This window comes from Lissotriton helveticus, chromosome 6 (assembly GCF_964261635.1).
Source record: "Lissotriton helveticus chromosome 6, aLisHel1.1, whole genome shotgun sequence".
Lineage (NCBI taxonomy): Eukaryota > Metazoa > Chordata > Amphibia > Caudata > Salamandridae > Lissotriton > Lissotriton helveticus.
In genome coordinates, this window is record NC_136067.1 from 1443386522 (window position 1) to 1443398868 (window position 12347).

At 44.1% G+C, this 12347-nt stretch overlaps 1 protein-coding gene across 1 annotated transcript in view; it reads left to right on the forward strand.

The window, feature by feature from the left end:
- The window catches only part of HBS1L (HBS1 like translational GTPase), a 520713-nt gene extending 508652 nt beyond the window's left edge, over positions 1-12061 (forward strand). Inside the window, exon 17 of the mRNA XM_078649243.1 lies at positions 11339-12061. Coding sequence (XP_078505369.1) covers positions 11339-11350 — 12 coding nt within the window. The 3' untranslated portion in view covers positions 11351-12061. The remainder of the gene's footprint in view (positions 1-11338) is intronic.
- Positions 12062-12347: the final 286 nt, after the last annotated feature.

Sequence of the window (12347 nt, forward strand, 5' to 3'; positions counted from 1 at the left end):
GGTGTTCGGTGTTGGAGTGGGGGTCACTCGTGCTGGCTGTGGAGTCTGAGAGGGGTCTTCTGTGCGGTGGCAAGTTCTCTTCCTGGACAGTAGGGCCGGTCCTTTCTCTGGATCTTGCAGTCATCGTGGATGGCAATGGCGATGTCGGGCCAGAGGTGGCGTAGGTCCAAGTTTCTGTGAAGAAAGCGATGGCAAGCGAGAGAGTCTATCAAGTCCCAGATCTCTACGGCGTGTCGATGGAGGGAGCACAAGCCTTTGGCGGTTGGGTTGGATTTGTCGACGGTGAAAGATCTGCGGCAGTCTCTGCACGAGAACTGTCCATGGGTGGTGATGGGCAAGGATCTTTCGCAATAGGTGAGTCTTCCGGGGTTGAGTGTGTGGAGTGCCGCGGAGTCATATCGGCGGGGTACCGGAGATCCAGGGTTCCTGGCCCCGGTCTGGTCGTGGATGGGCTTGCCTTCGGCACGCCTGCTGTGCGCGGCCGCCATTATGTGGCGGAAGGGGGAGGGAGGTGCAGCTGGGAGGCGGGAGCGGGCAGTCAGGGGGAGGGGTCATGGGTCGATGCGGCTGCAGGAGCATGAGGCAAACGGAGGGAAACACAGGGAAAAGGGGAAGAAAGGAACCAAACAGTGGCACAATACAAGAAATTAACCAACAGTAAGGCACAATAAAAAGCAATTAAGAAGCACAGAGCGCGGGGCAGACGGGGGGGGGAGGGGGAAAAAGAAACAAAACAGTGAGGCACAAAGCAAGAAATTAACCAACAGTAAGGCACAATATAAAGCAATTAAGAGGCACATAGCGAAAAATAACCAGATCAGGGTAATCTTAAACCCTGCAACGGTAGGGCTGCCAGGCGACGCAGAGCATAGCGGAACTGCAGGGGAGAGGGGGATCCTGAGACCGAAGTCGGAGGTCTCACTGAAGAAATAATAGAAATCATAGAAAGAGTAAAATCAACAAGTCAGCGAACCAATAGATAATGACAGATACAAAGAATACTGAATAAAATAACATTCATAATCGGGCACAAAACAAAAAGTGTAAACAATTAGAGAAACACCTTTCTCGGACAGGTGGCAGAAACACGTTGTGAATCCTGCAGAATGAGTATTACCTGCAGGGAAAAAATTAGATCTCTTAAATTGGTACCCTGCAAGTGCCAGCACAAAAAATAAACGAGTAAAGGTGATAAGAATATACAAGAGTTGAAAAAATGAGAGCATCAAAAAATAAAATTGAAGTATATTATTTGGGAATAAGAGTCTTAAGGGCCCTCTTTATCTATGGTATATTCAGCCACCATTCATATTTTGCATCCCCCCACAATAGAATACAGCAATAGAATACAGCAATAGCATACAGCATTCCCTCTTTCGGCCATTGAACCTCTTGCACTGTGAGTGACAGCTTTTTACCTGATCACATATGCATATTCACAGAAAAAGAAATGAACTTCGATGCTAGACATGGTGGATCAATAAATGAGTTTGCCAATGCCTTTTTCCATTCTTTATACTTTTTTATTTTTCTAGTCATTCTTGTGTGTACGTGTTACAGTAATTCAAAACTAATGGTAACTTTTATTCACATAATTATTCAGTTTATATGCAGTGGTTACTTTTTAGGTCTCGTCGAGATCTATTGCTGCCGAGTTAGCTCTGAAGGGAGACAGACAGGGGCACGAGCGTCGATACCCCATCGTGGGCGCGCACGCCCAGCCCACCCCCTCCGCCTCCCGAGCCGTGCACATCTCAGTCAGTCAGCCATGCCTCTGTCGCACGCGCGCACACACACACACACTGCATACACATACACACACCCCACCTGCTCACGCGCGCGCACACACACACAGTCACACACGCGCACCCACACACTCGAAGTGCCCATCTCCTGTCTCGCTAGCCTGATGCACCAAAAAACAGTCCCCCTACTCACCAGGCTGACTCAGGACTCCCCCGCTGCTCTCCAGGCCGGTCTTTCCTCCTCAGGTGTGTAGGGTCAGCGGCTCAGGCGGGGCTCTCCATGACCACGGGAGCCCCGCTAGCTCATTTCCGCAAATCATCCGGCTGGCTTCATGGGCTTCTCGATGACGAGTTTCATTCCTATATGTCAGATGTGCACGCTCACGGCATGTGGAAACGCGCACAGCGTGACTTTGAGTGTGCGGCCTTCGTGTAGCGTCTCAGGAGCAGCAAGCAAAGAACTGGTTTCTCGTTGCCGCTTCGCAAAAAAATATATATATAACTCAAAAGAAAAAAAGAAAGCAAACATCGGCGTGAAAAAAACAGGAAAATCCCAGATCAGTAAGTGACACGGGAGGCGCGCCCGATGACTTTTGGGCGCACAGGCTGCGATTGTTTTCTAATTTCTATTTTGGGTCTCCGCGCATCCCCCCGTCGCAGGCGTGATCCGAGGCGGAAGCCCCCTGGAGGCAGGGGTGGGCTGAATGAATGGAAGAGAGAGAGCGGAGGGCTCTCCTCTCATTACGCATGGACACACGCAGACAGATCGCATTCGGCAAGGGGGCTGCCCACCGTGGGCCTCCCTCCCGCCCTCAGGCGCCCCCACCGCTGCCTGCACATTGGCTGACTCACACGCCCGTCACGCCACTCCTGGATATCGCAGTGAGTGAGCCGCACAGAGAAGGCAGCCTGGCTGAGTACAGCACTTTTGGGGAGAGGCGAAAGAAGCCCTAAAAAGCGAAAAGCCCAAGACAAACACGATCTTTACCTCCTTAAACCTCGCCTAGCGATGTCCGCGAGTTCCTTCTGTTCTAGAGCATTCATACCGAGCATGAACCAACCACGAGACATACAACGCGGTCCTAAACACAGAAGCTGGAGCTAGGCACCCATGCCGCTTTCATGTGGGACTTTGCACACAAAACTGGAGTACCCAGGGCTTGCTCACCTGGGCTCTTGCACCCAACTTCTCTAGAGGGAGGGTAAACAAGCCCATGAGCCTCTCGATACACCAAACTCTACACGAGCAACAGCAGTTGTCGCCTCAGCAGCATCTAAGCTTGGGTGTCAAACCCAAGACAGCCTTTAGAAGACACATAACTCGTGGATAGGATATCACCCGAAGTGCAACAGGGCAGGTCAGACGACAGAAGCAAAGGTGGCTACAAGAGACGTTTTTCAATCTGCTCTGGCACGGTGCCAAACATCCTCTTCATAGTGGGGTGGTCATTCCACCATTCATTCCCTCTTACCCAGAGGCATGTGCAATTAAGTGTAGTTCGTTCAACCCTGGGCCTACCTTGCTTTTTTATTGTAAATCTTTCTAAGTTTTCATCAATATTATGAACCATAAAAACTTTAACAGGGTGAAATAATGGTCCGAAACGTTTCCAGGACACAATACATATTCTCATCAGACAGTAGATGGTTACACTGGACACCCCGGTAAAAAGGAGGAGTTGTATACACAGTATGAATCTCACGTCCCCCTCCCAATATAGAAAGACCACCCAAAGGTACGTGTACCAGGACTGAGTGGAAAATCCACCTCTGTCCTTTTTTCTGCTGCACGTTTAGTCCATGCTTCAGAATTCTCTCCATGGGCCCCACACCTTTTCGCATTTCTGAGAGCAGCCTTGCGTCTTACATTGTGTTGTCTGCCTGCAAACACCAGACCATGTTTGCTAACCATTGCTCCGTGCTTGAGACCTCCAAGCTACCCCATAGTCTAATGTCTCTCCTGGCGACCACGAGGGCCAAGCTGCGCAGTAATAATGCATAGTTGGGCAAGATCTGCTCCCACTAGTTGCCCAATGTCACACACAGTGGACCAAGCGTCAGGGTCTTCCCCATAGCAGCGAGATCTGGAATCTCACAACCAGACTTGCTGCATAGGAATCATAGTGTGTAGGAGTGTACTAGAACGGCCAGGATGGACTACACTCAAGCCCCATGTAGTATCCTATTGCGTTTTATTACAAACGCGTACACAGACAAGTTGAAGGCCGGACATTCACTAAAAACACATGGTTGTTGTTGAAGGAATACAATACTATAAGGGGACTTTGGTGTAGTCCGCCCTTCACATAATTAGGAGTGGAACATGTGTTAAAGAGCTGGGATACCCTTCAATGTTGCATGTTCATCATCTGTAGTGAGTACCCTCCCATAAATAGTGGCCCCTTAGAAAACCTTAAAGAATGCCAGGCGATTTACACTCCAGGTAAACTGAGAATACCACAGCAGAGGACTTCAAACTGTGGGGCGTGCCCCTCTGGGTGGCTGTGGATGTGTTTCAGGGAGTGGGGAGAGAGGGCATGCAAATGGGTCTGCAATTACGTTTAAATGAAGAAAGCCTGGAAGCTCGAAAGGTACGTTTATGATTTCTGTACTGTCTTCATTTACATGCAGCAGATAAAGCCCATAAAACAAGTGTGAGGATGGTACTACTGAGTGGCATGGGGCAGGGTCAGTGAGTGGGAAGTCAGTCAAAGACCTGTTTAAAAAAAAAAAAGAACCCATTCAGCATTGTATTGCTTTTTTTCACCTTCTGGTAATTGCATATAAAAACATGCACACACTTCAAATGAAAAATAAATGCAAGTTACACTAATCAAAGGGAAATGTACTCTTTTGCCTTATGAAACCTCAGTTGGTTAACGTGATCACTGAAGATGTATTAGTGTGTGACCAGACAGTCTATAATTAATCCTGATTGGTACAGTGAGGAATAGTGACTTGTTTATAGTGCTACAACGTCCCAATCTTTGACAGAAAGCACTGTGACTGCCATTATTTTAAAACTGTATAAAATAGGCTGCTGCACAAGACTGTTTAACATCAAACAAGTGCTTTAAAAATATACGTTTAGTGATCAGCATTCAGACGATATCAGGTGTGAATATTTTTATGTGTCCATTAAAAGGGTGCACTCTTTTTAAAGGAGGACACATATATTATCACTCAGAAAGAATAAATATTTGTCACCATGAAGCCGAGTGACTCCGTTAATTAAAAGCTACACTAGCTTCAAATCAGCCTTTATATTTGGTGATTAAGCATTGCACACTTTTACATTTCTTTAAGGTAGCAGGCACGTTGGTAAGAAGGAATATTTCTTCTTTAGTTCTCTACTGTTTCCCAGCATAGGAGCCTCCCCACCCTTTGTGAGTGGGCACTGAACCCCAGTTATGGCAGTTGTACTATGAAAAAGAACATGGGGTACATTTTCCTTGCTAGCATTTGTGCCCAGTTCACCATTGTTGTGCACAGAACAAGACCCAAGCAACAGGGGAGGTGGGATGGGGGGGCTTAAATGTGCTCTTTTAATGTTGTTTTTTACACAAAGCGGCAGAAAGCCTGCTTTGTGCATCTGACCTGGAAAGAAAATGGCCCTGTTGTGTGGGCAGAGTAGACAGCCTGCTTCATAGAGCTGTAGGTATCATTGGTGCTGCAGCTGCATTAGAAGTCCAGGGCATACTTGCTGTGCCAGTGTTTCTTTGAGCTTTGGAGCAATGAGCCAAGGGAGGGGAGAAAATGAAGCACAGGAGACACCTTGATTTGGGCATCAGAGATATGAGTGAGAGGGACTCTGAGAGATGGGATTTACGTTTCCAAACTCTACATATGCGTACCTTGACAATATTTGTACAGAGTAGGTACATATATGTGGAGTCAGGTATAGAAAATCAAGAGTTACTTGCATGCCGATATTTTTCCACGATATTTTGTCCACGATATTATGTTCCACCGATAGTGTGGGTTCGATATTCTTGGTACATACCTGACTGCCATGTTGTGTCACTGTTAATATCATCATAAATATGACACTGATCTATTTTATTTCCTGTTGCAGATTTTCATGCATCATTGCACTGCACGGGTGTTAGTAAATCTATATTTCCCTATATGCACTTAGCTTTTGATATTTTGTCCCTCAATATTCTTTCTTTTATATTCTTGTACCACAATATTGTTGGTGTCCCTATTCAGTAGTGTAACCAGCAGTCGCAAATCGCTAAGTGGAGTTTTCTATTGCATCAGAGAGCCCAAGTTATAATCCAGCACCAATTTTCGTAATTCATGCAGTCAAAGGAAATTCCTGAGAACAATTGTCACTTATATGACTGCCCTATGATGACAACAGCTACATTTACTATGTTTGGAAAATAAAACAATGCCACCCATCCGACTCATGGCGCTACCTGGTTATATTTGGCCCTTGACTGTTATGCACCACTAGGTTCTGCTACTTTGCGTGAATTTTGTAGTCGTGGGTTAGGATGAAATTCTATTGCTGTTTGCGGTATTTCGGCATGAACATTTTCATACATAATCCGGTGTTTTGCAATAGTTGATGCAATACTGTTTTTTTGCTCATCATTACTTCAGACGCAAATATACTTAGTGCACGAAAACTATGATAAAAACAATGATTTAATTATTATCATCACTGTGAGACAGCAGAAAGGGAGGCCTTGACTGAGGGAGCTATGACTAACCTGGGGCAGGCATTAATTGTGCAGACAGTGATACAGGAGCACCTGGGAGCTCTTGGCACGCAGCACCGTGAGTAGAAAGAAACTATTTTTTAAACCTTATATGTCAAAATATTTGTATGGAAGCAAAGATTCCTTCCTGGCATTCATCTACTGCTATGCTCAGCAACTGCGACCAAGGCGCCCCTGGCAGGTTTAAGCGGCGTACTGGGGTGCTGCGGTGCCCAGTTTGGGAGCTACTGGCCAAGAAAACTGAGTTCACCACCATTAATGTCATACAGGGGGTACCAGATAACTACTAGATGTATTTCAGAAGCCTAAGGAAGTGACCTTAGCACCTCACAAAGAATTTGATTGTGCGATTCCCTTTGAACCTAGAGCCAAGGTTCTAATAAGTAGAGTATATTCACTCACCGAACCCTAAGGCAGTACCTTGGAGAAAATCTTCAAAATGGCCTGATCACATGGTCCTTGTTTTAATGTGTCATCACATTCAATCCATCCAATACCACCACCTTTTCTTCCTCCTCGCAACTAGGTTTTGTGTTCTTGTTCTCTTTGCAAACGTATGCCCATCCTAAGTAGTCTCTGTGTGTGTGTCTGTGGCTGTGTGTGTTTTGTGTGTGGCAGTGTGTGTGGCTGTGTGTGTCTGTGTGTGTGTATGGCTCTGTGTGTGTGTGTGTTGCTCTGTGTGTGTGCGTGTGTGCAAATGCAATAGGTGTCGCATTTGCGAGAGATTAAGCTATTGGCATTGTAAATGACAATGCTATTTATTTATCTGTTTTCAAAACCAACACATAAATAAAGCTTGTCATTTACAATGCCAATAGCTCTAACTTTAGCAAAGGCGAGACCGTTGCATTGTAAATGCTTGTGTTACTTACCTTTCACTTGATCACATTTACTGTTTGTTGCTTTCCCTGTCCGTTTTTTGTTTGCATCATTTCTTTCTCTCTCTACTTTAATGAACTTGCCTCACTTAACAACATATAACCTTCACCCGTAGCCACCACTCTTTCCTTAGAGTGTTTTACGAACTTCTATCTGTTGCCCTGCAGAATGAAGGGATAAATGTAAAGTAAATCAACTTTTAGTGGTTTTCCCCACCTAAACTGCTAAAGCGGTGATGGGGGTGGGAGGTTCACAATGCTACTGGTTCAGTGGTGTAGCAACAGTGGTGTGATCTCGGGCATCAATCGACAGTGCCCCCCGCCCCTTTTCATTGCGGCTGTAGCAGGCGGCAATGACAAGCGGAGGAATCGCCAGCACCCCGCTCTTCAATGCGGCCAAATGTCTAGCTATGCCACTGCACTGGCTGTTGTTCACGGTGTGTGGAGTCTTATTAAATGCAACTACTGTGGACAATGTAGATCATCAGAGCAAAGATCTGCAACCTCAAATCAGAGGAGCATCTTTGCAGCAGAGCAATGGTGCCTGGAGGCCATTTGGTGAGCCGGGTGGACCCAGGCAATCTATACTGGAACTCTGACATAATCAGAACAACGCATTTTAGATGTATCCATTGGTATTGGTGCACAACCTTGACTTACAATGGCATGCATGAGCCTGGCAGCCATAATGGAGGGATCTTTTTAGTAACCTGATCATCCCCTTTTACTTTATTTTAATGTTTTAATTAAACATAACTGTTACAATATATTGTATTGAACAACCTATTTGTAATTTAAATAATATTAAATATTTTATCATTAATAATAAATATATACAATTGTTATATATGTTCTTACTTTAATTTATATTTTGAGCTTCTTTAAATAATTGTATTTAATTAACCATTTCCTGTGGGGTTTTAGTCCCTACCTCTAATATTTCTATGAGAGGGAGTTGCAGTACCAGTGTTTGGCCATGCGTAGTGCTGGATTTACTACAATAGTGTACATTTATTGCAAAAGTGTAAGTTACTACAAAGTGTTGTTTATCATTACAAAAGGGATTTAACTTACTCAAAAGTGTACATTTTCAAAAAGCGTTGGATTTTCTTTGTGAATCAGGCCCAATGTACATAGTTGTGACAGTAAAAACCAACATAATCGTGCGAACAATATGAGCTAAAAGAATATTAGAAACAAGCATTGAAAATGCAATAGGTCTCGCCTTTGATTAAGTTAAAGCTAATTGCTTTGCTAATGGTATTGTATAGCAAAGCAAATGGCTTTCACTTAATCAAAAGCGAGACCTAGTGCATTTCCAATGCTTGTTTAGATTCCAATGTATTTCTTGCAAGCACATGACCACCACGTTTAGCCAATGACATTTTTTTCTTTTTGTGGTGTATGCTATCAAGTAGAATTAAAAATCTATTCAACTATCACACCAGCTTTCCAAGAACAACATATTGGCTTTAGGATGCTTGATCCGGTCTGGGAAAGGCATGGCTTGGCAGTTCCGGCTGGAATGCTCCCATGAGGCACAGGGTCAAGACTGATTTGCATATGGCCATGTCTGAAGTAGGGTGACTTGGTGAGCAAAATAACAATGGATTAAACCCAGATCTTTGACTGGGGGTGAATGTTTTGCCATTGTGCAACATTCCGTCCATCATCTTGTGTGTTTTGCTGTTCACCCTATGTGGGAAGGGTATGTCCAGACGTGGGTCCCTTGCTCACTACGCCACTGGAGTCAAGCTATCCTGGCTGAAGACGGCTGATAGCCAGAAACCGGTCCTAGGATGCTTAATTCTGGTCCAGGAAAGACATGGCTTGGCAGTTCAGGCTGGACTGTTCCCATGAGGCACAGGGTCAAGACTGATTTGCATATGGCCATGTCTGAACTGGGGTGGCTTGGTGAGCAAAATAACGATGGATTAAACCCAGATCTGTGACTGGGGGTGAATGTTTTGCCATTGTGCAGCATTCCGTCCATCATCTTGTGTGTTCAACATATTGGCTTTGCCTGTGTTAATTTCTTGTCAAGGTTTATCTATCAGCTTGTATATTGCTTCTTATATTTAATTGATATGTACAGGCTCCTAACTCCTATTTAGGGATTGTTTTGCAATTAAAAAGCGAAATACACAAAGAAATGCCACCTGAGCTCTTCAAGCAATCTTACAAGGAATTCAGTAAGAAATAATCTCTTGTATGCTAAACATACAACACCACTTGCGAGGATTTGGACATCCTTGATTGAGCATTCACATCTTATGAGTTTTAAGCAAAAGTCCAAATTAATAGCACTGTGTATATAATAGAGTAAACCAAATGTTGTCTCGTTTCTCATATGAATCTGTATTTACAGAGTAACCCTATATTTCATAGTTAAACTGAGAGGGACACCCACTTATTGAATCAAGCAACGTAGTTTCAGCTCAAGCTAAATTGTAGTCCGGTCACAGTTCAGAAGCTGTGTTGATAGGAGACGTAGACGAACCAAGACATATCCTTATTCTCTTGGATTTGTTGTCCAATGATCCCATTGTATTCGGAGTACCCACCTTGAAGCCGTAGAGATTAAAAGGCAGCCACTAGCCTGGCTGAAATCCTTTCTTGGTGGATAGACGCAGGCAATGGCCCTCCGTCCGTCTGACTTCTGTACTATCAAATATGGGTTTCCACAAGACTCCTCTTGTCTACCTTTTTCAACATATACGCAGCGCCACTAGCCAGGCTTATCAGACCTATGATTTGCCTTTAATACTGATGCAGGCAATATGCAGTTCAGTAAAGTGGACAGTAACTCAGTGTACTGTGTTCAAACTGTATATCCTCCATTGCGACTTGTATGGTCAGAAACTCCTAAATTAAACTCTGACACAACTTGAGGCATGGTAGTAGGAGGCCAGCCCACTCTCTGTTCAGAAACGTGGTGAAGAGCGTATTTTTCTATTGACTCTGCTAGCAGTATGCAACTTAGGCTTCCTCAGAAGGAAATCTTGTGCTGGGTGCATCCAAACAGAAAAATATCACCCTTCACCTTCTGCCAACAATCAGTATGCAGGTAGTCTAGATGGTGGTTTCTTCTTGTTTGGGCTTCCGAATACAGTCTTTTTGGGGAGTGTAAGGGTTTAGTTACTCACCGGCTAGAAATACAAAGTGTGTCAACCATTTGGGCATCAATATGCACTTGAATTCTTGCAATGAATCTCTGTTTCTAACTGGGTCTTTTTAAATTAGTCTCTGTGAGCCCTAAGGCAAGGTTTTCTGGGTAGCCCACTTTTTGTCTTCTTGGTTCAATCACCCGAACGGTGAGAAAGTCATCACAGGCCCGAATGGCTGACTCTCACTTTAATGGTTTCCAGTTTGGGGGTCAGGTGTTCTTGTGTCGTCGACGTAAGGTGTGAAACAAAATGCTATATTATTTGTGGATCGAATCTAGTGAATTTTACGGGGACATATGTAGCTAGTGTCTAGAGCCAGCGACCTTGAAACATGAAGAACCATATTTGAGTCAGGCCCCGTTTATAAAAAATAAAAGGGAAGAAATATATATCACGTAGTCTGTTTTAATTGTAAAGCTTTTTAATGTCCCCAAGCCAAGTTTGTGCTATAAAAACTGCAATTTTGTTTTACTGGAGGTTTGCCAGACTTTGGGGTCTTACAGTGTGATTGTAGATTTGGCTACTTTAATACCAAGACATCCAGGTTGGCTAGTGTTCGTGCTATGTAAGTTTGCACCATTAGTTCATTTTAATTGCAGTAATATAGCAAACCAATTCTGACAACGCCCAAAAACTAGCGATGCCCAACTTTGCCATGCGCAAACTGCATCACTCCACTATGCTCAAGCCTATAACCCTGCTTTGAATTGTTTTATTACTATAGTTAAACGCTGCAAACTGGCATTTTTCTACGGCGTCCCAGTTGTCCTAATTACCCTTGTAGACACTTGTAACTATATTCATTTTTTTTTTTTTAGATCAAAGAATGACATCGATAACCACAAACAGGATTCCCACAGACCAGCTGAGTAATATCGGAGAGCTCCTCTTCTGAGCTGCACCAAAGCAGGACATCTGCACCACGAAACGAAGTGCAATTAAACACAACGGCGAAAAAAACCTCAACAGGCTTTCAACGCAGCCCCCCTTTCACAACACGGCCTCTTTACGCCGAAACGGGAGGTTCAACGGACAAAATAAACACCATCTCCGTGAGAAGAGTTGCGCTTTCTCATTTCAGTAGTAGTTCTCGGCCTCAGGTGGCTGTCGACAAGCAACTTTACCGAAACCTGAGCTACACGCAAGCAGTGGCAACAGAAAATGAATGACTCGTCAGAAAGCAAGATGCTTTCAGCACACCGCTGTTCTGTTTACAGTTTTATTTTATCTCTTCCATTTGCTGCATTTCTGCACGTTCTTCATGTAGAGTTATTTAATTTGGTGTAATATATTTAAAGATCACCCGGAAATTTTATTTACTTGATCCCAGGGGACAGAACATAAGATGCATAGGATTGTGCTATTAATGGCTGTTTAATTGACTATAATGCGGTGCATTACCAACAAAAAGGTAGATCTCAAACACCATTACAATTATTTTCTTAGCCATTCAGTGGAATCTGTGCCAACAGTGGCTGATTTTATTAAAATGAATTGAGGCGTTGATGCGATATTATTAAAGTGCGCAGATCGGAGCATAATATAGTGTGGTATTGTTTTATTGTCTCTTTTTGGATGAGAATCTGTGATTATGCAAGTGGCATTTTGTTGCTTGCCGCTGCGTATGTGCGGGGTTATGCAAATATTTTGTGGGATGAGATTTTATTGAAGGATAAAGACTTCTAATATAATGGAAATTGATAGAGCCTTGACCTCCGCGTTACTTGGGCCCCAAAGTGTATGCATTCGTTTTGCATGATTCTCTCGGCATAAAATGAATGCGTCCGGTAACTGGGAATCCTTGTCTCGTTCAGGTCCATCTGCTTC